Genomic DNA, 25661 nt, shown 5'->3' with positions numbered 1-25661 from the left:
TTTGAAGAATAGAAAATAGATTTGTAAATTGAGGTCTGTGATCCATGTAGTAATTTCAGATGTCATCATATGGAGAATACAGGAACTTTTTTGTGTTTGAATTTACCATGTAGTCAATTTAATAATGTAGATGTGCCTCTGGCCAAATTGTTACAGTACAATTAATGTCAGGTCACGTATCATTTAATAAGGAAAATTACCCAGACATGTCATATCCATAAAAATCAACACAACTTCAACTCAAGAAATTTCATTATTGTCATTGGAGTTCCTGTTTCCAGCTGATTATTAATCTCCAACATCTCAAAGGCAGTGTGTTCCATATCCCAACAGAGTGTGTGGAAAAAATCGTTCTTGGATCTCTAAATCTCTAACCCTATGACTATGCCCTCTAGCTTTAAATACCTCTAGTTCCATACTATCTACTTTGTCAAAGTCCCTCATAATTTTGTATTTACTAACAGATCACTCTTCAGTTTCCTCTGCTCCGGTAAAACGAGCTTAACCCTTCCACTCTTCTTATGAAGGGATTTATATTGTTAGGACTGGAAGATCTAGCTAAATATTTAAGGCTTAGCCCTTTTTAATGAACATTCTTATCAAAATATATTATTTTCCCAAAGAAATATTTTAATCATTGTTGACACCTTAGTTAGATCATCTCCAGTCTTTTGCACTGGAGGAATTGCAAGGCGAGCCATGCTTATCATTTAACCCACTTACTCCTAAGCTCATCATCAAATCTGGCAGCACAACATCCAAGACCAGTACTTCCTTTCTGAGTTTCAGTACCTGGATAGATACTGCATTTGATCTGCTCTGGCAAGAGTTATTTCAGGAACAATAACTGGAAGATAATTGACAAATTAACCATTTATTATAAAAAATCTATTTCCAACAAATAAGTGCAAATGATGATGTCAAAGAATAAATGATTTTGTTAACACTAATTCTTTATACAACTTTTACATAGATTATTAATTTTGTTTATAACCACATTTGAATGCAACATGAGTGGGCAAACGTGTAAATGAGCTGTCATAGCTAACGCATTTGGATTTGCACGTGAACTCACGTTCACAGATGTGATATTTAAAGGGATTTGTGGAGCTGAGAAGAACATGGGGTGCGTGCCACCCTGTCGAAGGCGGGTTCCCTCCTTGCTGCAGTCTCCGCAACCGGTGGACGACAGCTCTCCCGGGGATCGTTCCGTGCACGTCGCCCACGCTCAGTGCGGGCGCCGAGCAGTCTGCGGCTCGCGAGAGGAGCGCGGGGTTGTCGCGAGCGTGGACCAGAAATGACGAAATCCGGGTGACGAAGAACTCGGAGGTAGGGGAGGCGCTCAGATGTTCTCAGCCTGTCACTGCCGTCCAGTGCTGCAGACTGCATTCAAAGGGAGCTAAGATAGTCCACACACCCAGTGCCCACTACGAATGATATCCAGACATTCCGTAGGACCCAGTCTATGCATTAGGCGGAGAAGGTGGTTCAATTTTCCCTGTGTAGCAGGGCTGTAAAGAATATGAAATATGAAGCATTTACCGCGTCAGATTTCCTTGGTATCTCTGTGTGGACTAGTCTATCTCGTTCAGTACAGCAGCGCCAATAGAAACCCCGGTAAGAATCTCGCTGAAAGCAGCATCTTTGAATATTGAAGCAATTCCCTGGATGCGTGTATTTTTGTAGGGAGGAGGACGCAGGTTGAATTATGGATTGAATCGGGAATTATTAGGGAGAAAGATATGAAGCTGCATGATTTGTGGTTTTAACTTGAGATAGCGATAGGCTCAGTCAGATGAGAGGCTTAAAGGGGGTTGATGGTGATACCAGTAAATAACTGCAACTCATGGCAGTGTATCCGCGAATCGTACACATTGCAGGTGTGGATGAAGGTGACAACGCCTTCGGGAGCAAAGAGGCGGTGGCAGCAACGGAGAGCTGGGGGGAGCACGGCTTAAATCCGCCCCAGAGAATCAGTCCGTTTCGGCTCATTGCCAATGGCCGGGTTGGCCTGGACACCAGGGTGAGGAGGACGTTAGAGCACGAAGCCGCCTACCCGGTAAGCATCGCCAGCCCCGCTGGATTCTCTTTATTTGCAGCATTTAAAATGTGCGAATATAAATTCCCCTCTTGCATTCCTTCTGAGCACCCCTGGGGACGCTGGCCGCATGAACCAAACAGAACCAGAAATCCTCTTACAGTAAGGCTAATTTGCACAATTCGTAAAATCAATTCGTTCAACGCTTCAGTCTCGCACACCGGATACAAACGATGTTCATTCAAAGCAGCTTATTGCTTCTATTACACTCCTGCAAAGTCGGAGTACTGATTCACAAAATCGCCAATCTAGTTTTCGCTCGATGCAGTAGTTTTGCTTTCTCTTGTAGGTAACTAATTGTTGCTGTCGTTTGTTTTTTTTTGCAGTCCCCACACATCGCTCAAGCCACCTTCCAGGTTGACGCTTTCAACTCATCTTTCATTCTTGAAGTTGAACTGAATCAGTAAGTATTTGTGGGGGAGAATCTAAAAGCCATAGAGCAACAGACCCTTCCTCTCCGGGGTCTTTGGCATACACATTACCACCTTGACCCACGGATCTCAAATCCACTTTAGGCGGAAGTTTGACAGGGTTTAGTTTAGTTTGAACTATTGAGGTTGCGATTTTCCTGAACTGATAGTTTTCTTTAATGATTGAAGTTTCAGAATGTTCCTTATTCTTGGGGAGTGAACTAAGTTATTGGGGTACGCTCTAAGCGACTCCGGGTACAGAAGAAGTCTGCATGACATTTTGGGGGAGGGATGGTTTGCTCCTTACTAGCTAGTTATCAATGCTGCTATCTACTTGAGAAGAAATATAGCGGGATTTTCACCCCATGATTTACTTTTTAATCCTTAATTTCACTGAACCCATTTGGAAAGCGCCAGGAACGCGTTGAAACAGTCTGTTTCGTGCGAAGAGATGGCTTAGTCGCCATTAAATTCTGAAAGGGGCAAATACAAACTAGACCAAAATTTATGCGAAGAGATTTAAACGTTGAGAAATTGTAATGAGGTTGATGTTTCGGATGTGAAATGAACTCGGGCTAAGAGATTGGTGCATGATATAGTTCAGTGCGTATTAGTTCCATTTAATTATAGGTAGTTGTGATTGTGCCTCTGCATTCAGCGTGCTGACAATCAAGAAGTGGTCTCTCAAAAGTACACGCAATTTAATGATGAGCAAACTCGGCAAATGCTGCTTTCGGGGGTTCGCTAATACCAACTTTCGAAAGCACTGGTTAACATAAAACGGTGATCCCATTGCGTAAATATGACGCGAATCGTGGACAATCGCTGGCTTTTAGCCGCTTCAGGTCAGGTTTATATTGGACTTGGCCACAGGTACTTTAGAAGTAAGGGGAGTGCGGATGGCGGTACTTCTAACATTCCGTCCTTTACCGTGGCTGGACTGGGAGCACCATGACTCTAGCTAAGCATTTCAGCTCTTTTGTTTAAATTATGTTTGAAAATTTTCTTAAATCTATTTTTTTGTAAACTTTGTATAGTTACTAAATGTCAGACTATTTAAAAACTGTTGTAAAGCTTTTGACAGCTGAGGTTTAAAGGCTGTCGGGATGTCCTTGGTCTGCTTAAGCAGTCTATTCCCTCCCTGCTTTCTCCACCACCCGCGACTCAACCCTGACACGGAAGAAGGCAGGGACCAGAAGCAGTGAGTTTAGACGGCGAGCTGATTTAAAATAATCCAGCCCATAGTGTGCATGCATTGTAGTAAACCCATTAGATTCTGCAGATGCTGCAAAACCCAGAGTAACACACCTAAAATGCTGAAGGAGGTCAGCAGGTCAGGTAGCATCTCTGGAGAAGAATAAAGAGTCAACGTTTTTGGCCGAGATATTTCGTGAAGTATTGTAGTAAGTATTTAGGAGGCATTGTGCAAATTACACGTAGACCCATGTTGACAGAAATATAATTAGCTACCACCTGTCCTCAGGTCTAAACTAAAAATAAGTGATGGCTTCCTGGTTTATGTACACGTTTGTATTGAAATAATTGGAGAGAAAACACTAAACTAGGATGATCTCAAAAAAAATCTTTGTACCTCTTAAATAAGGGCTGGTCATTTGCTTTTGCAGTTTCCGATAACTACTGCTTTTGAGTATGTTAAGCGCACTTCCTAGCTAGCAATACGTGGCGTGGGGGGGGGGGGGGGGTGGGGACGGGACTGCAAACAAAAGTCAATCTAGTGAAGTTTTGTTTAACTTCTCAACATCGATCCAATTGAATGCTATTACAAAGTAGCGAATAACATTTAAAAAGCAATTTTCGATCGTCTGTAAATATTTTGCCATTCGGAGGGCGATTAGGATTGGCAAAGCAGCAATGGTTAGCTGTTGAGAGTGTAGTTGACTGAGGGTTGAAGTATTTACATCAGTGGTTATGCATTTATTCAACAGTTTAATTGAAAACAACTTAAAAATGATAGATTATTTTGATTAGATAGTTTAAATTCATGTATGATTACTTTGAAGTAATTTCATTTTCTTTGTGGTTAAAGCTTATACGAAAATCAAGAAGTAAAGTTAATGAAATCGTCACAAATATTTGTTCTGAAGTTTGTATAGAAGTGGTTTGGCAATAAAATGTGCAGCAGTGCAGGTGGCATCTTTAAAGATAGTCCTATTGTTGATATATGTCTTAATGAGAGTAGGCAAAATAAAAAAAAATTGATAGGTGAGAGCATATGAAATGGGACCATGATTTGGCAATAAAGTTCCTTGAACAGTTTTGCAGTTCAGTGAGACCTGATCATGGCTTTAACTCTACTTTTGTATCCTTCCTTTTCCATTTACTCCTATTCCCCCATCATGCAAAAATCTGCCAGGCTCATATTCAACGAATTGGGTGTCACGGCTGTTTTGGGGGGAGAATATCAAGAATCCAAACCCTATGGGAGAAGAAAGATATTCTTATCTCTATTTTAAATTGTTGATCCCTTATACTGAAACAATGCAACCTAGTTCCAAATTCCCTCTTGAGGTAAAATATATTTTCTGTCAAGCCCCTCAGAATCCTGTGTTTGAACAAGATCACCTCTCATTCATTCCTCCAAACCAACCAGTTAGTTAGTTAAGCCTATCACCCCTTCTGGGGCATAGGCTGCCAACAGCAGCTTTTGCCAGAGTCCTCTGTCCTGTCCCCAGGTGTAGCCCATCTTCTTGGTGTCAGCATCAAGGTTGCATGCCAGGTATTCTTGGCCAACTTCTCTTAGGAGCTTGATCAATTCTGTGGCTTCTATGGACTTGCTGCTTTCACCACACGATTTCATACGTCTTTTGGACAAAGATCCTTCCTTTCCCAGTGATGAAGTCATTGGAGCTTCTGTTGGCATTTCTGTAAATCTGGGGTTTTTCCAGAATGGGATTGCTAATGCCATGTCCAACCCTCCTCGTTTTGCAGCTGAGCTTCGGACCATCCATGGTGGAGTCTTAAACTAACCAGTGTAGACCCATTCTTCCTTGGATTATATGGAATAAAAAATGGGCCATTTAATTCAGTTGCTCCACTCAAACCTCCTTCATTTTCCCTCTTCTGTATACATTAACATCACCCTCTATTCCCTTCTCCCTCATATGCATGTTTATTCTATCATTAATTGTGTAAGTGCTGCTCACTTCAATCATTCACTGTGATAGCATGTTCTCTGCAATGCCTGCTGCATCAGGCGACCCTGAGATGTCAGATCATCTTTCAAGAGGGTCAACCCTTACAATGCATCAGGCCCCAAGGATGTACCTGAAACCTATGCCGACCAACTGGTGGGAGTGTTCAAGGACATCTTCAATCTCTCACTGCTGCAGTTGGTGGCACCTGCTTCAAAAGGGTGAAAAATCATTCAGTGCCCAAGAAGAGTAGAGTGAGCTGCCTCAATGACTATCACTCAGTTACTCTCATATCTACTGAGTTAAAGTGCTTGAGAGGTTGATTGTAGCCAGAATCAACTCCTGCCTAAGCAAGAGGCTGGACCCATTACAATTTGCCTATCACTACAATAGGTCTGCAGTCAGTAATCTTGCTGGCTCTTCACTCAGCCTTGGGCCAGCAGGCCAATAACAATACCTATGTCAGGTTCCTGTTTATTGATTACATCTCAGCTTACAGCACCATCATAATAAACAAGCTCCAAATCCTGAGCGTCTATACTTCCTTCTGCAACTGGATCCTTAAACTCCTTACTGGGAGACCACAGTCTGTGCAGATTGGAAATAATATCTCCTCCTCATTGACAGTTAACACTGGCACACCTCAAAGATGTGTGCTTAGCCCACTGCTTTACTCTCTACACCCATGACAGTGTGGCTAGGGAAAGCTCAAACAGCATCTATAAATTTTTCTGATTAAGTGGTGTTGCAACATTAATCTTGTACTCAATGTAAGTAAGACCAAAGAATTAATTGTGGACTTTAGGAAGGGGAAGCTGAGAGAATTGCAGTGGAAAGGGTGAGCAGTTTCAAGTTCCAGGATGTCAATATCTTTGAAGACCTATCCTGGACCCAACATAATGATTCAATTACAGAGAAGGCACAACAGCTGCTGAGTTTGAGGAGATTTGGTATATAACCAAAAACTCTAGCAAATTTCTACAGATGTACCATGGAGAGCATTCTAACTGGTTGTTTCACGGTCTGGTGTGGAGAGGCCACTGCACAGGATCAGAAAAAACAGTAGGAGGTTGCAAACTCAGCCAGCTCCATCATGGGCACTAATCTCCACAGCATCAAGGACACCTTCTAATTGCAATGCCTTAGTAAAGAGACATTTGTTACCAAGGATTCTCATCACCTACAATATGTACTTTTCTCAATGTTGCCATCAAGGAGGAGGGACAGGAGCCCCAACGTTTTAGGAGCAGCAGCTTCTTTGCTGTCATTATTTCTGAATGGATAATTAATCCACATACACTACCTCACTATTTTTGTTCCCTTTTTGCTCTACTTATTTAATTAAATTTATATACTGTGGATTTTTTTTATTAGAATTTATGATTTTTTTATTATGTATGCCTTGTATGGCTGCTGCAATCAATAAATTTCATGATGTATACCAGTGATATTAGACTTGATTCTTGTATTCTAACTGTACATTGGGTTAAATAATCTCTTCCAAATTCTCTACTGGATTTTGTGATGACGGTTTATTAATAATGACCCCAAGTAAAATGTTCTGTCAAAATCCTTCATGAAGATCTCTTTATGACACCATTTTTTAAAAAGCTGGCCGTTTTTCTCTTGAGGGGAAAAAAAAGACTTGGTTCATTCTCCCGATGGCCACCTACTTCAATTCTACTTCTCATTCTCATTCTGACATGTCAGTCCATGGCCTCCTCTGCTGTCGTGATGAGGCCACACTCGGGTTGGTGGAGCAACACCTTGTACTCCGTCTAGGTAACCTCCAACCTGATGCCATCAACATCAATTTCTTGAACTTTTGGTAATTCCCCCCGCCCGCCACACCCTGTTCACCATTCCCATTCCTGTTTCCCTCTCTTACCTCATCTCCTTACCTGCCCATCACCTCCCTCTGTTACTTCTCTCCCTTCCCTTTCTTTTATGGTCTTCTACCCTCTCCTATCAGATTCCCCCTTCTCCAGCCTTTTATCTCTCAACTATCAACTTCCCAGTTCTTTACTTCACCCCTCTGTCTCTCCTGGTTTCACCTAAAACCTACCGCCTTGTACATCTTCTTCCCCTCCCTCCCATCTACTTGCTCTTACTTCTCATCTTTTTTTCCAGTCCCGATGAAGGGTCTCGGCCCAAAACGTTGATTGTTTACTCTTTTTCCATAGATGCTGCCTGGCCTGTTGAGTTCCTTCAGCATTTTGTTTGTGTTGCTTGGTTCATTCATTTATTATTTCTGAATGTTTAGACTCTTGCATTTCTGATATCATTATTGTAAACTTCCATTTCTATTTTTCCACCAAATAGGATAAGTTTGCATTTCTTTCCCCACTTTAAAGTGTTTCTGTTAATGCTTTTCCTTCTTGCTTAGCAGTTTGTGAGTTATTTGTGTTTTTTTTTTCATAACTTGCTTTCCCATTCATTTTTGCATCATAAGCAAATTGGCTTACAGGTCATGAATCTGAGTTGTAAGTTGAGGTCCCACAATAATCCCTGTGGCACCCACTAGTTATACTTAGTCTGTTTGAAGCTCACTTGATTTATTCCGATGTATAAATTTTATACCAACTATCAGATTCATTCAGATTGCTTTTCTGTTAGTTAGCCAATCTTCTACCTAGGTTAATATCGCTGTAGCTATAAACTCATAAATCTTGTGAATTAATCTCCAATAATCTTAGTTCAAAATATTTAGATGGGATATAATTTGTTAGGTATGTCCAGGAAGGATTCCTGACACATTATGGGGATAGGCCAGCTGGAGATGAAGCCATATTAACTCTGGTGATAGACCTGGTCAGGTGTCTTGCAGTACCTCTCCACGGATGTGCATTTTGGAGATAACAATGACACCTCAGTGATCTTTGGCATAGCCAGGCACAAGTAAATTATAGGGAAAGTATTTAATCAGGGGAAGGTTAATTATGATAGTATTAGGCAGGAACTTGGGAGCGTAAATTGGGAACAGATGTTCTCAGGGAAATGCATAGCAGAGGTTGTTTAGGGAGTACTTGTCTCAGGTTCGGATAGGTTTGTCCCATTGAGACAGGGAAAGCATGGAAGGCTGAAGAACTATGGTTGACAAGAGATGTGGAGTATCTAGTCAAGAGGAAGAAGGCTCTTGAGAATTATAAGTTAGCCAGGAAGGAAATTAAAAAGAGGCTTGGGGAAGCTAGGGAGTCATGAGAAGGCCTTGGCAACTAGGACTAAGGGAGCCCCCAAGGCATTCATGTACAGTACATGAATGACAGGAGGATGACTAGAGTGAGAGTAGGATCTCTCAGGGATAAAGGGGGAAATGTGCCTGAAATTGGAGGAAGTAGGGGAGGTCCCTAATGAATATTTTGCTACAGTAGGCCCTTCTCCTGGGAGAATGAGAGACCAGTGCAGAACAGGCTAATATGCAAGAGCATTTTGAGGTTAAGAAAGAGATAATGTTGGAGCTTCTCAATAACATTGTGGTAGATAAATCACTGGGGCCAGATGAGATATACCCCATTACTAGGGGAAATGAGGGAAGAGGTTGCTGGGGCATTGCCGATGATATCTGAATCCTACCTGGCCTCAGACATGGCACCAGAGGATTGCAGGATGCCAAATGTTGCTCCATTGTTTAGTTAATAGGGATAATGGGGGAATTATGGACCACTGTCTAACGTCATTGGTGAATAAACTATTAGAGAATATTCTTTGGGACCATCTTTACAAGCATATGGAGAAGCATAAGTCTTATTAGGGATACTCAACATAGTGTTGTGAAGGGTAGGTCATGCCTCATGAGACTAAATGTGTTTTGTGAGGAGGTGCAAAACAAATTGATGAAATTAGAGTAGTGGACGTGGTGTCTATGGATATCAGTAAGGTATTTGACAAGTTTCCCTATTATAGGAAGGATGTGGAAGTTTTAGAGAAGATGCAGTGGAGATTTACCATGATGCTGCATGGTTTAGAGAAAATGTCTTTTGAGGAAAGGTTGGTTAGCTGGGACTTCACTCTTTGGAGTGAAGGAAGATAAAAAGTGACCTGAAAGAGTATGCAGTATACGATTATGAGAGGCTTAGATACAGTGGACAGTCAGTGATTTTTTTTCTAGGGTGGCAATGGTTAATACTAGAGGACACACATTTAAGGTGAGTGGAGGAAAGTTCAGGGGAGGTGTCAGAGGGAGTTTTTTTACACAGAGAGTGGTAGGTGCCTAGAATGCCCTGCTGGAGTTGTGGTACATGGATGTAAGAACAATGGAGGTTACGGGCAGTGTAGGAGGGAAAGGGTTAGAATGATCATGAAGTAGGCTTATATAGTAGGTTGGAATAACATTGTGGGCGGAGGACCCATACTGTGATGTACTGTTTTATGTTCTAATCTTGTATGTGGCTCCTTATAGAATCACATTTGAAAATTCAGCTAAACTTCATCTTCTGGTTCTCCTTCACTGTGTCTTTGGTGTAAAAATGTTCCCCTTCATACAAGCTTGTTGATTCTGACTCTGCTTAATTGTATTATGATTTTTCTAAATGTCTGGCACCACTTCTTCATTAATGCATTCCTGTAACACTACCTCATAGTCTTCCTTTTTAAATTATTTAGTTTTGTAATAAATAGTAATTTTGTTCTTGCACTGTACTGCTGCTGCACGACAACAACTGTCGTCATTTAAATCAGTGATAAGAAATCTCTGTTTTGTATTTCCCAATAACATGTTAACTGACCATAGTTTCTTGTTTTCTAATTCCTCTTTCCTTGAATAATGGCATTGACATGGTCCGGTCCGAGAAATCCGCATTCCAGTTCATGGTCCAGTCCATGCTCCTTATTCCAGGATTTCTGGTTTTCCCCAGTTTCTGTTGAGGCAGCTGATTCTTGTTTGGGCTGGCTTCATAAAAAAAATCACTGACTGTCCACTGTATCTAAGCCTCTCATAATCCTATACTGCATACTCTTTCAGGATTCAGCCTCTGGCTGCTGGATTGTTCCTATCCTAACCCCCGTCTGTATTCTTTCCCTTCACCTTCCTCCTGGAGCCTTGCCTCACGTCGCCTGGAGCCTTTCTTCACCTTGCCTTGCCTCGCCTGTAACCCTTGCCTTCACTGCTATCAAGTTTAACCACCAGAGCAAGACAGGAACTGTCTGTCGTTGTTTTGAACTGTTTCTGTGTTCACGCCTTCACTATGTAGGTCCGGCCATTTGCTGCTACCTAGTGTTGGGAACCATCTTTGTATCCTCTCCTTCGCTAGGTAGGTCCGGCTGTCTGCCACTACCTTGTCTTGAGTACTGTCTCATCGTACTCTGCATGCTGTGTAATGAGTCCCGGCCCCATGTCCTGTACTCAAGGAGGGGTCCCAGCTGTGTGTTCTCGTCTTGTCCAGGTGCCTCGCCCAGCCCAGGAGTATCTTGCCCAGCCTGGTGCTGGGGTTCCCTCATCCTGTGCTAGGGTTCCCTTGTCCTGTCCTGGAGTCTCTCGTCTAGTCCTGTTGCCTCTCCTCGTCCTGTAGCCATGTCTTGTCCTCGCCAAGTTCTGGAGTTCGAGCCCGAGTCAAGGTTCTGGGTCCTTGTCCAGTCTCTGGCTCGGAGTCCAAGCCCAGGCTCCTAGTTCCCAGTTCCATGTCTTGGTTCCACTATCCTAGTCAAGTCCTAGCCCAGGCCTGGAATCCTTGTCTTATCCAGGGCCTGTATCCACTTTCTTCCCCACTTTCCTTGCTTCCTTCTCATGCCTAGTCCTATTCCTGGTAGTTCAGGGTCTGTGTCTTGTATTTGGGTCCGCTCCCAATGCCCACCTTGTGACAGGCTACTGTATACTGTACTGTATAGCCACATTTGGGCTACTGTAATCCATTGGGACTTTTGCAGAATCAAACCAAAAGATCTCCAAGAAGTGTTATTATTTGCAACTCACAAACTTCATTACTGATTCATTTCGAAATCAGTAATTCAGAATTGCTGAAATACAGGTTCAAAAACTAGGAAAATCCAAGATACAAAGCATATATATTGGAGTAGTTGTAATCAAATCAAGTTTAATTATCATTCAAACCATACATAGATACTGTTGAATGCAACAGCATTCCTCTGGGATCAAGTGCATAACATACATTCAAAATAGCGAGAGAGAGAGAGGGGAAAAAAGCACAATTCATTGCACAAGAAAACATGTATATTCTAAGTCCCTGAGCGACATACAAATTGATAGTACAGCTCCTGGCAATCCAGCTTGTCATTCCACTGGTTGAACATTGGAGAGCAGCACTGACAGGAGAGGCCAGCTCCCAACTGAGCACGGATTCCACGGTACACTGTCTCCAGCGTTGTCTCACCTGGATTGCAGAAGCAGGCAAGCCCACAGTTTGAGGTATAGTCTTTGCTACAACCGAGGCTATGTTGCTGCCTGTCTCGCCACCAAACAAGGGAAACAGGCCTGCGACATCTTACGTTACCAACATCCAACAGGGTCTTGCGATCACTGGTGCAACGTCCAAAACGATCTCTCATGGTTACGCTGCATGCTGTTTTCATGCACCAACTTTCAAGTAGACATCAGCAACATGGTCTGCACCCAGGTCAGCTCCTCTGAACCCACACCGGCCCATCTGTTGGCTTCTCCTTCTCCAATTCGTCCATCAGCTTTTTCAATGTCCCAGCAGGCTGCTCCAAACAACAAACAGCTCACTGATGCGGTAGACCCGCTGTACCCATAGTTCTTGGGAGTCCAATATATTTTTACGATCATAAAAACACATTTTAAAAAGAGAAGTGCACTTTGGCTGTCCCCTGAGAGGACGCTGTTTTCGAACGTATTGCCATCTTACCAGAGGATTTAATCTGGCATTTACTGCCTGTAGTGGTGATGAAAAGGCATTAGTTAATGTCTTCAATCAGGGATTTGGATTGGCTCTTGAGAAGGAACAATTTGCAGGGATAGAGAAGGGATGGAGGAGTGGGATTGGCAGAAGTGGTTTAATAGGATCCGGGACAGCCTCAATGTACTGAGTTACTTCTTCCATACTTTTACAGTTTTATGATATGATAAATGATAAAGTTCATGCTCCTTCTGTTATGTTGAATTGAATTAAATTGATTTTATTTCTTACATCCTTCACATACATGAGGAGTAAAAATCCTTGTTATGTCTCCATTTAAATATCCCTATGTCTCATCATAGTAATTTATAATAAATAGAACAGTCAATGTAATATAGAGTACGCTCAAATCAGCACGAGTTCATCAGTCTGATGGCCTGGTGGAAGAAGCTGTCCCAGAGCCTGTTGGTCCTGGCTTTTATGCTGCAGCACCACTTCCTGGATGGTAACAGCTGGAAGGGATTGTGGCATTAGTCAACAAGTTTAACAGTTTATTAGTTTAACAGGTGCATTACAATTAATTGTCCTTTAGATAATTGCACAATTGTTTATTTCCAGATATTACTTAAATATTTTACAGTGTACTTTAAAAATATCTGTGTAAAGGGGGTTTCTTTTTTTTTCTTTTTGTTACTGTTGGGAAAGGGTTTCCTTTTGTGAACTCGCAGGAATGCTAATTTACTGATAACGAGAATGGTATTCCTTTGTAAACCAAATGGGGATTAATGTTCTTTCTTCTGAGTCTGTAAGCTTTTGTTGACGGGCTTTTGGGCAGATCGGCGCGAGGGGGTCGAGAGAGAGGACACAATGCTCTCTGGGCGAGGATCGGACCCCAAAGTGGGGTCCAAGGCTGGGAGATTCTCCGAGGAGGGGGGGGATGAAGCTAGATGTGCTGGGTTGACCACTCGGAGGGTCCTGAGCTGTTTGGAGAGTCGAGGAGTTCGGAGGGTCCTGAGCTGCGAGTCGAGGAGTTCGGAGGGGAGCGAATGGTGGCCAGAAGACTTCAGTAATTGAGCTCCAACGGTTGTGCACGAAGTGGTTTGGACTTTGATAAGTTTGGCGCCTTTTCTTTAATTTTCTCTTCATATATACTGTATCGTTATTAATCACTTAGTTATAGTAACCTTTATAAATTGTACTCATTTAATCGCATATGGTGTACTGTCTGGTTTTGGGCGAGGCGGGGACATCACACAGCATCCACACCAGCTGATTACCCAGTTTGGCGGGGCTGAAGGCTGCTCCCCCTAGACAAGAACGAGCTGAGCGAGCCTGAGGCGACCCAGGGGGTTACATCTGATTTATGACTTTTAAAGTTTTTAATTATATTTAACATTTTTAAACATGATGTAACTTTGAAAAGCAGCCATTGTGGTCTTTTGAATAATTGTGTTACGGAATCAGAATTAGGCTTAATATCACCAGCATATGTCATGAGGTTTGTTGTTTTACAGCTGCAGTACACTGCAATACATTGTAATAAAAACTACAAATTACATTAATAAGTGTATATAAAAAATAAGTTAAATAAATAGTGCAAAAAGGAATGAAAAAACACTGAGGTTCATGGGTTCATTGTCCATTCAGAAGTCTGATGGTGGGGGGAAAGAAGCTGTTCCTGAAATGTTGAGTGTGTGTTTTCAGGCTCCTGACAATCTGTCTTGATGGTAGCAATGAGAAGTGAGCATGTGCTTGGCGATGGGAGCCCTTATTGATGGATGGTGCCTTTTTGAAGCATCACCTTTTGATAGTGTCCTTTATTCTGGGGAGGCTAGTGCCCATGATTGACTACAGTTTTAAAAGTGTACTTCTGTGCTGATGAAGGGCCTTGGCCTGAAACATCAACTGTTTACTCTTTTCCATAGATGCTGCCTAGCCTGCTGAGTTCCTCCAGCATTTTGTGTGCTTTGCTTGGATTTCCAGCTTCTGCAGATTTCCTCTTATTTAAAACATGCATTATGCAGGATGTGACAATGATAGATTATGAAGTGAAAATCTGTATCCCTAACTTGAATTTTGCTAAGCATTTTGTAAAATTTTATCTTATTTCTGGTGCTGCCCCCTTCCATTTTTTTTTGGGGATTTTCTTCTGATGAGAAGCCCGAGGATTTTTATTCTAGGGTTTTATTTCTACAATGAGACAAATTTGCATGAAATAAGTTGCTACCTGACAAAGATGCAGTACAAGACTAAACACATTGAACTGAAAATAAAACATAACAATGCAGAGTAATCTCACAACTATTGGATCAGATCAGCATAGACTGCTCCATTTAGTTCTGAAAGCTGGTGGACAATTAATGGAAGGAGATGGCTGCAAGAATATTCCTACCCAATATGATGACAAGGTGCAGAGTTAAAGTCCTGAAGTTAAGGCTGAGGCATTTGCGTCCACGTTTGACTATAAGTATTCTGTGAATGATCTATCTCAACTTCCTAATACAATCCCCACGTTTGCAGAAGCTGGTATTTAGCTGATTCTACTCATTTCATGCGGAGAACTCTGCATGCAGCAAAGGTTATAGGACCAATCATTAACCTGGGAATACGACTGAGATTTGGGATCTGGAAACCTGCCTCAAGTCAAATTGTTACAGAAAATTTATAACAGTGGCACCTACTCAACAATGTGGAAAATTTACCAATTATGTTTAATCACAAAATGACAAATCTAAACTGAGTAATAACTACCCAGTCAGTTAATGATCAACAGAAAAGTGATTACCGTAGTACTGTTGGCAGCAGACAGTTGACACTCACCATTAACTTACTGATGCCTAGTTTGGGCTTTTCTGAGACCAATTGGCTTCAGTCTCTGTAACAGTCAATGAGATGTTTGCTCCTCCAACCTGAGTTTGGCCTCAACATGGCAGTAAAGGCGGCCATGGACAGACATGTTGGTATGGGAATGGGAAGTTGAATTGAAATGGGTGGCTACTGGGAGATCCAGGCTGTTGTGCTGAACAGAGCAAAGGTTCTTGATGGAACAGCACCTCAATCTAAGTTAGGTGCTTACTGATGTAGAGGAGGGCACACTGGGAGCATATCAAAATTAGGTTTATTATATCTGGCATGTGTTGTGAAATTTATTAACTTAGCAGCAGCAGCTCAATGCAATACATAATATAGAAAAACAGGGAAAAAATAAATAAATCACAGTACATTGAACTGCTGCTGCTAAGTTAACAAATTCCTTGTCATATGCCGGTGAGAATAAACCTGATTCTGATTCTGACAGTGCATGTATATTGAACAAATTAAAGATCATGCAAAAACAGAACTAATACATATTTTAAAAGTGAGCAGGCGTTGGCATGTTCAATGTCCATTTAGGAATTGGATACCAGAGGGGAAGAAGCCGTTCCTAAATCACTGAGTGTGTGCCTTCAGGCTTCTGTACCTCCTACCTGATGGTAACAGTGAGAAAAGGCATGCCCTGGGGGCTGGAGGTCCTTAATAATGGATGCTGCCTTTCTGAGACGCCACTCCCTAAAGATATCCTGGGTACTTTGTAGGCTTGTGCCCAAGTTGGAGCCAACTATATTTATGACCCTCTGCAGCTTTCTTCAGTCCTGTGCAGTAGTGCAGCCCCAAATACTAGACAGTGATGCAGCCTGTCAGAATGCATTTGTGACTGCAGGAGTTCCTAAGGGCAATGTGGGCAGTGTCTAAGGCACAGCCATCTTTAGCTGCTTCAGCAATGAGCTTCCTTCCAGGATCAAGTCAGAAATGGGCCACTTGCTGATAATTGTACAGTGTTCAATTCCATTTGCAAGTGTCAGCAAATGAAACCACTGTGTTTCTGGGCAACATTCGGACATGGGCTGATAGTGTCAGGTGGTATTTGCACAGTAAGTGCCATGCAGTGATCATCTCCGACAAGAGATGATCTTAACTGGCTGTGTAAGACATTGCCATCACTCAGTTCCCCCTCCCCCATCAATATCAGAATGCTAGCACAAAAGCGTTGAAGGTTAAAGAAGAGAAGAGTAATATGGAGCTACAAACAATGTGCTTCTGCCTCTATGATTGTAATCAGTGGGTAAGAGCCGCATGCAAATTGATATCCTTCTTTCACTGTGAGCATGCACCTGGTTTAGTATGATTTGACTGTAATCTTAACATATGGGAGAGCCACAGGAGGCACCTGATGTCCTTCCATTCTCCTGTGTGGCATATGGTAAACACATTCATTGAAGGACTGGATTACTACCTGCAAGGATTATTAGCATTCTCTGCTTCTTTCCCTTTATTACAATCTGTTTATTTCTTACGTAAGATGTATCTTCTTTTATTGTCATTCTTTACCAAATTGCTGCTGTATGATAATCAAAAGCAAATCCAGAATTTTTCACTGATGACCCTATTGAAATGTTTTGCCAAAAATATACAACAGTTAATTTAACGTGTAGTATTGCTTCGTGACATCACTTTCTGCTGTTTATCTATATGATGTTGGCATTAATTAGTGAGCTGATCAATCATAAAGAATTTTTTAATTTGCGTTATTGTTTCTATTCTCCATTTCCTACAAAGTAAACAAGGATTGAGTAAAAATGCCTAACTATGAAAGCTCTGCCTTTCTGTATTGTTATGAACCCCGTAACTGGGTCACTTACCAGCAAAGATCGAGAGGTCTGTTGAAGTCTGATGGCACTATTTTTAAAAGTCTTTATTTATAAAGTGGCACAAAAATAAGATTAATACAGACATTCAGATAATATACGTCGTCAATACTCAATCTAAAAATGCGGGTATAATAATAATCATCAATTAAGCAATAGCTCTATCGTTTGTCTAGGGCAGGGGTCAGCAACCTGCGGCTCCAGAGTCACATGCGGCTCTTTGATCTCTGTGATGCGGCTCCCCGTGGTTTGTTAGCTTTTGAAATGTAATTCGAAATTTGAAGATTATGGTGATCTTGTACAATCTGAAAACTTTGCGGAGACACCGTTTCCTGGCACATCTGAACCGGCTCACAATTAGCCACCGTTCCGACTAAGGGAGATAGCCTACGGGGGTTTGTGAGTACGTGTCTTTTGCAGCATCCGCGCCCACGGGGACAGGTTGAGGGAGGCTTTAAAGCAAGGCTGTTTAGTTCGAATAAAGTTACCTTTGACTGCAGTGTCTTTATTTTAGCGCTGCGTGTAGCACACCGCTACAACGTGTTTTTTTATCACTATTAATATACATCACAACTGCCAATGCCTGACGCCCGCCAGTGCGCGCATTCTTTTAATTCTTCGATCCAAGGTAGGCTACCTACGGAGTAACCTTCAACCCAACGTCTTTTTTTCGGAGTTCAAAATGTTTTTGTTGCATGCAGAAATGTAATTTCGTTTTCTCTGCAGGAGTTCATCAATTTCATAAATGCAACACATTATAGTTTGTTTATACATAGCATAAAGGCAAAAAAACCCCGTTGTATGCAGTGTTATTTCATTTTGTGGCTCCCAGTGTTTTCTTTTCTGTGGGAAATGGGTCCATATTGGCTCTTTCAGTGTTAAACGTTGCCGACCCCTGGTCTAGGGGATATTGTATTGTCCGATGGAAAGATAAAAGTCACTGTCCTTTCAAGCTGCAGCTCTTTGGGTTTAAGAGAGATGGTTTTAAACTTGCCCGGGTCTTTTATGAGGCCAATCCGTTGAGTCGGGGGAGTTGGTTCCCCATTGTTAGTTCCAAGTCGTTTTCCGTGGTACCAGCTACCAGACCCCAGGCAAGGGAACCGAACACACGTGGCTTCCTTCAAATGGCTTCCCGCTATTACGGGATCACTAGCGTTTCTTCTGGTGCGTCTGAGGGGCTGTTCCCATAGACCCTCTTTTATCTTAACTCGCAGGGTAGTAGATGTCAATCAAGTTGGGGTGATGCAATCTGTCCCTCAACCAGCCCACTTTTCCCGAGGGCTTGCATGTAGCATAGTCCCCAATCCATAAACGTTGTCTCCAGGAGACAATGGCCATGTGTCTCTCTCATTTCCTGGGTCCTCTGACCCAACCAAATAATGCTCTTGCGATTCTCACAAAGGAGGGGGCTGCGGGCATAACAGTATTGTATTTCCCTAGCTTAGTTTGAGATCGGATCGTCTAACAAGATAAACATAGACACAACACAGTCAATCTGATGACATTGGCACTCTATGAAGGGGAATTTTTCTTGTATTTGATTTCTGTGCTATGATTCACAGCCAGATGTAGAATTCACAATTGGGGTAAGTTTGCTCTTGAGCTATGTAAAGTGATATTTTTAATCAGGCTGACAAGAATAATTTTATAGACAGAAATTGAGAAATATTGAATGTGAATCAATGATCCACCATGATGTATTGGACTAAATATGCCACATAAGCAATATCTGACTGTAGAAAATTTATAGTGCATAAACTTCCTGCTGATTGTCAGACTATTGCATCTGTTTACTGTATAGAGCTAATGAGTGCTAATCTGATGCTGTTTCATTGTGTTGAAGCTATATTGGATGAAGGCATTAATCAGGATGTTGCAGCCCAGAAATTGACTTTCTGACAGATTGATGTTCACATCGAGGGAAACCCCAATATCAGAAAGATACCTCCAACATGCTTGTCTCTCATGCTAATATACAAGATGTTTGATTTTTACATCTGAAAATGAGACGTGTTACCAAATTTATAAGGCCACTTTAGCGATACTTTAATATGATGAACTGATAGAGGTGTACAAGATGATGAGAGGCATTGATCGTGTGGATAGTCAGATGCTTTCCCAGGGCTTTCCCAGGGCTGAAATGGCTAGCATGAGAGGGCACAGTTTTAAGGTGCTTGGAAGTGGGTACAGAGGAGATGTCAGCAGTAAGTTTTTACGCAGAGAGTGGTGAGTGTATGGAATGGGCTGCCAGCGACGGTGGTGGAGGCAGATACAACAGGGTCTTTTAAGAGACTCCTGGATAGGTACATGGAGCTTAGAAAAATAAGAGTGCTATGGGTAAACCTAGGTAATTTCTAAGATAAGGACATGTTTGGCACAGCTTTGTGGGCTGAAGGGCCTGTATTGTTCTGTAGGTTTTCTATGTTTTTATGATTTTACATATGTTAAGTCTGAAGTATCTGGTTTTAAAGAAACTATTATTAATCTTCTCATTGCACCTAAAGTCCTCCGTGTTTACCGGGTATCATCAGAGTTGAAATGGGAGAGAGGAGCTAGCAAATGATGAAGCTTTTACCTTGTCAACTGGGGCTGAAGTTGAAGTAACATCCAAAGCACTAGAGGAACTTACCAACACTGTCATTGAGGCCAGGTGAAGGGTCTTGACCAGAAATGTTGGTTGTCTGTTTCCCTTGTAGATTTGCCTGACCTGCTGAGTTCCTCCAGTGCTTTGTGCGTTGCTCTAGATCCCAACATCCACAGTTCCTCGTGTCTCCATTGGGCTGAATTTGAACTAATTTCAGAGGTGACTTGGTGAGCCCCTAAAGGTTCTCTTTCATCAAGTCTGTTACCATTTGTACTTGAGGGCTGACATCCATGAGCCAATTCTTGGCAGATGCACAATTTAATTTAGTTCCTTTATGTCAGTACCTAGACTCTGAGAACATGATTGCTTCTGTGATAATGGACAGAAATTTAGTGCTGCAAATGCCAAGGACTGACTCATGGATGTTGGGATTTTGGAATCCAGATTAAAACAACAGCAGCATTAAAGCACCTTTTCTCCTCTCATTCTTAAGACTCCAAATCATTTTGGTTTAAAGTGGCACTCAGTTTCCTTGATAAGATAATGATTTCCTTTAAAGGCATGAAATCAATTCAATGTTCTCCTCCTAAAAATAGAATAATAACCTTGATATTGTTTCCATTGATTAAGTTAATTAATTCTGAGAACATTCTTTTATATATTCCAAATAAGCATAGTATAAAAATAACAAATTAATTTTTAGGGCCTAAAGTTAGCAGTTTTCTGATAAAATCTAGCATTGAAGTTTGGGTGTGTTCAAATCTAATTGATATTAAATATGCAGCTAATAAGAAGATTCTAGAATGATTTCTGGACCTGCAAAGAAAACCTTGCCAAATTCTACATATTACACAAAAGGTCATAGAAACCTTACTTTGAAGTTCTACAAGATCGAGAGAACGGCTGTTTACTAGTACTTTCAAAAACCAAGCATTGGACAACTGGTTATATTTCATTTTAAATATTTAAATTATGTACTATCAGGTGACCAACATTTTACTATTCATGCTAAGATCATTTTGGCCATCTGCATCAAGAGGAGGATTGAATGATGAGTGACCATGGTCTGACAGTGCTGGGAATGATGGGGTCTAGACACTATAGATGGGAGCAAATCTCTTGAATGTGTGAAAGGAAATAAGTACTATGTTCTGAACAAAGGAAAAACTATATAATTATCAAGAAATCGTGACTACAAGTGAGAGTAAGAGGTAAATAAACAGTTGTTTAACTGGACATTGCATCATTTTATTCTAAGTGGCAGTGAAGTTCATTTAATATATTTTGATAAATTTTGTTCATAGAGGAATTTCCTTGTGGACTTTAAGCATCAGTTTTATAAGTGAGCAGGGCCTTTCAGGACTTCCTATGGAGTGAGAAATTGCTTGGATTATTACTAATTAGCAAGGGTCAATAAATATAAGTTAAGCAGAGTGGTCATTATTGGAGAGGGTCCAGGTTAGAGTGGGAGGCTTTGGCTCACAGGCGAGAACAGGTGGAGGTTAAGGGTACTAAGTCATTTAGAATCATTAAATTGATTGTAGATCTTAGGCTTGGGAAGTTAAATCCCAAGATATAACAAGCTCAGCAAAAAGAAGCTTAAGTAAATTACCTAGGTGAGTACAAAATTCAAGGGTTTCTGAGAGAAGGTAGGTTTTTTTTTGTCTATGAATCCTTTGTCCTTAATTCATTGTAGGTAGGACGGTAGTTAACGTGGTGGAATGCTCCTCCTGTAGGATGTGGGATTTTGGGTTACCTAACAGTCTTCCTTTGATGACTACATCTGTTGGGAAGTGGACCCAGATTCAGCTTCTGAATGATTAGATCAAGGAACTGGAACTGGAGTGGCAACTGGATGTACGTCAGAGATCAAGCTTTTACTGACGGGATCACACCCAGTGTGCAGGCTTCAGGTAATAGATGGGTGACCAAGAGGAGAAGGAAGAGGAGTAAGCGGTCATTGCAATGTTCCCCTGTGGGCATTCTGCTTATCAACACGTATACTCCTTTGGATACTGCTTAGGAGGGGTGGTGGAATGACCTGCCAGTGGCACAGTGGCCAGCTCTGAGGCTCAGCAGGGGAGGGTAAAATCAGACAGAGTGATAGTGGTAGTTAGGTGGACAGACAGGAGATTCTGTGGCAACATAAGAGATGCCAGGATGTTGTGTTGCTTTCCATTGGCTAGGGTTCAGGATATCTCAGAGCCACTGCAGAATATTTTCAAGAGAGAGGGTGAAGAGCCAAAGGCTGTGATACACAATGACATGGGCGGGGTTGTTAGAGCTGTTGGGGAGGGTTTAAACTAATTTGGCAGCGGGGTGGAAACCGGAGGGAAGGGACTCAGGATAGGATGGATGGTGAAAAATCAAAGGTCTGACTGTCAGGAAGGGCACGCAGATGATAAGACAAAACTGCAGCCAGCAGGCTTAGTATCAGTGCATTACAGACTCAGAATCAAAAAGTGTAGCAAATACAGCACTCAAAATATAATGTCTCAATGCACAGTGTATAAGAAATAAGGTGGATGGTCTTGTACTGTTACAGATTGTCAGGTATGATGTGGCCATCACTGAATTGTGGTTGAAGGATGGTTGTAATTGGGAGCTGAATGTCCAAGGTTACATGTTGTATTGGAGGGATGGGAAGGTAGGCAGAGGGGGTGGTGTGGCTCTACTGGTGAAGAATGGCATCAAATCAGTGGAAAGATGTGACATAGGATTGGAAACTGTTGAATCCTTGTGGGTTGATTTAAGAAACTGCACCTCAGCACATCAGGTATCATCAATGGAAAAAAGTACTGTCGATATTTTGTCCCAAAATGTCAACTGTACATTTTTCCATAGATGCTGCCTGGCCTGCTGAGTTTCTCCAGCATTTTGTGTGTGTTGCTTGGATTTCCAGCTTCTGCAGAGTTTCTCTTGTTAGGATATAAGTGATGGCAGTTATATACAGGCCTCCAACAGGAACTGGGATGTGGATCTTGGATTACAATAAGAGTTTGTTCAATGTCCTTGAGAAGTCTGACATAGCAGTATTTCAGTGGAGTAAAGGAAGTTACAGTGGTATGAGAGAAGAGTTGGCCAAAGTAAATTGGAAGGAGCTGCTGGAAGGGATGATAGCAGAGCAGCAATAGTGTGAGTTTTTGGGAAAAATGAAGGTGCAGGATAGATGTATTCCAAAAATAAAGAAATACTCAAATTTCGAAACAGTAGCTGACAAGGGAAGTCAAAGCTAATATAAAAGCAAAAGGGAGGGCATACAACAATGCAAAAAATCAGTGGGAAGACAGAGGATTGGGATGCTTTTAAAAACCTACAGAGAGCAACTAAAAGAATCATTGAGGGAAAAGATGAAATATGAAAGCAAGCTAGCAACAATATCAAAGTGGATTGTAAAAGCTTTTTCAAATATATAAAAACTAAAAGAAATGAGACTGGAGAAATAATAACAGGGGGAGAGGGAACTGGCAGATTAACTAAATGTGTATTTTGCATCAGTCTTTACTTTTGAAGACATTAGTAGTGTGCCAGGTATTGAAGGGTGTGAGGGAAGATAAGTGAGTGCAGTTACTATTATAAGGTGCTTAAAAAGTTGAAAGACATAGGGGTACCTAAGTCACCTGGACCAGCACTGCACCCTAAGGTTATGAAAGATGTAGTAGTAGAGATTGTAGAGGCATTGGTAATGAAGATTCAAGAATCATTGGAATTTGGCATGGTGCCAGAGAACTGGAGAATTGCAAATGTCATTCCACTCTTTGACAAAGAAGGAAGGATTTGGAAACAATATTATAGACCAGTTAGCCTGACCTCAGTGGTTGGGAAGATGTTGGAGTCAATTGTTAAGGATGAGGTTATGAAGTGCTTGATGACACAGAGCAAGATAGGACAAAGTCAGTATGGTTTCCTTAAGGGAAAATCCTGCCTGATAAAGCTGTTGGAATTCTTTGAGGAGATTACAAGTAGGATTGTTAAAGAGGATGCAGTGGATGTTGTATATTTGGAATTTCAGAAGGCCTTTGACAAGGTGCCACATGTGAGGCTGCTTACCAAGTTAGAGCCCATGGCATTACAGGAAAATTATTGGCATGGTGTTAGCATTGGCTGATTGGTAGGAGGCAGTGAGTGGGAATAAAAGATTCCTCGTCTAGTTGGCTGCCAGTGACTACTGGTGTTCCGCAGGGGTCAGTGTTGGGACCGCTTTTTATGCTGTGCATCAATGATTTAGTTGCCAAATTTGCAGATGATACAAGGATTGGTAGAGGGGCAGGTAGTATTGAGGAAGCAGGTAGGTTGCAGAAGGACTTGGATTAGGAGAATGGGCAAGGAAGTGGCAAATGAAATACAATGTTGGAAGATCCATGGTCATGCACTTTGGTAAAAGAAATAAATGTGCAGACTATTTTCTAAATGGAGAAAATCTAAATATCTGAGATACAAAGGGACTTGGGAGTCCTTGTGCAGAACACCCTAAAGGTTAACTTGTAGGTAAATTCGGTGGTGAGGAAGGCAAATGCAATGTTAGCATTCATTTCAAGAGGATGTGATGCTGAGGCTTTATAAGGCAGTGGTGAGGCCTCACCTTGAGAATTGTGAACAGTTTTGGGTTCCTTATCTAAGAAAAGTGCTGGCATTGGAAAGGGTTCAGAGGAGATTTCACAAGGATGATTCTGAGAAAGAAAGGATTATCATACGAGGAACATTTGATAGTTCTGGGTCTCTATGTGCTAGAATTTAAAAGGATAAAGGGGGAATCTCATTGAAACCTTTGGAATGTTGAACAGCCTAGACAGAGTAGATGTGGAAAGGATGTTTCCCATGGTGGGGGAGTCCAGGACAAGGGGGCACAGCCTCAAGATAGAGGGGCATCCATTTAAAACAGAGATGCAGAAAAATTTCTTTAGTCAGAGGGTGGTGGAATTTGTGGAATTTATTACCACAGGCAGCTGTGGAGGCCAAGACATTGGGTGTATTTAAGGAAGGGCTTGATAGTTTCTTGATTGGACACAGCATCAAACTTTATATGGAGAAGGGAGTGGGGCTGAAGAGGGGAAAAAAGGTTCAGCTATGATTGAAAGGCAGAGCAGACTCAATCACCAAATGGCCCAGTTCTACTCCCATGTCTCATGGTCTTATAGTTACAGAAGTAGAAAAGAGGAAGAAGTCCTGCACAATAAGTATAGGGAGGTAGGAATGAGGCTGAAAGAAGGACCTCCATTGTAGTAAAATCTAGATTACTTTTGGTGCCATAGGCTAGTCATGACAGGAATAGGATGATAGTACTTATGAATGAGTAGCTGAAGAACTAGTGCAGGGGGCAGGGTTTCAGGTTCTTGAATCATTGGAACCTCCCCTGGGGCAGGGGTGACCTGCATAAGAGATACGGATTGCACCTAAACTAGATGGGAACCTGTATTTTGGCTGGGACATTCCCCATGCTACTCAGGAAGGTTTAAATTATTTGGCAGGAGTATGTTAACTAGAGCATCAGGTCAGAAAGTGGAAAGATAGAGGAATGTAGATGTCAGGACCAGTAAAAACAGACAGAAGCAATGTAATAGATACAATGGCATAGATAGTTTGAAGAGTATATGTATTTTGATGCTAAGGGTGTATTATGGGTAAATATGATGAATTTAGAGCATGGATCAACACATGGAACTATGATGTTGTGGCAGTTATGAAGACTTGGTTGAGAGAGACAAGAATGAATGCATAATGTCCCAGGGTTTCGATGTTTCAGAAAAGGTAGAGAAGGAGATAAGAGAGGGAGGTAAAAGAGGGGAGGGGAGTTGCACTACTTATGAGGGACAATGAGTCTGTATGGGTAGAAATGAAAAATAGGAAGGATGCAATCACTCTGATGGAATTGTACTAGAGGTAATGGGACAAATATATAGGCAGGTTAAGGAAAGGTGTTGTG

At 41.7% G+C, this 25661-nt stretch overlaps 1 protein-coding gene across 4 annotated transcripts in view; it reads left to right on the top strand.

The window, feature by feature from the left end:
• Positions 1–1298: 1298 nt before the first annotated feature.
• The window catches only part of adam22 (ADAM metallopeptidase domain 22), a 337659-nt gene continuing 313296 nt past the window's right edge, over positions 1299–25661 (top strand). For 2 of the 4 annotated variants that reach the window (XM_059972204.1, XM_059972203.1), the window contains exons 1-3: positions 1299–1617; positions 1881–2059; positions 2425–2501. In XM_059972204.1, coding sequence (XP_059828187.1) covers positions 1530–1617; positions 1881–2059; positions 2425–2501 — 344 coding nt within the window. In that variant the 5' untranslated portion in view covers positions 1299–1529. The remainder of the gene's footprint in view (positions 1618–1880; positions 2060–2424; positions 2502–25661) is intronic. The other 2 variants (XM_059972205.1, XM_059972206.1) reach the window with 2 other exon arrangements.

The sequence above is a fragment of the Hypanus sabinus genome, chromosome 6, assembly GCF_030144855.1.
Source record: "Hypanus sabinus isolate sHypSab1 chromosome 6, sHypSab1.hap1, whole genome shotgun sequence".
In the NCBI taxonomy this organism is placed as follows: Eukaryota; Metazoa; Chordata; class Chondrichthyes; order Myliobatiformes; family Dasyatidae; genus Hypanus; species Hypanus sabinus.
This window is presented reverse-complemented; position numbering and strand designations above follow the sequence as displayed.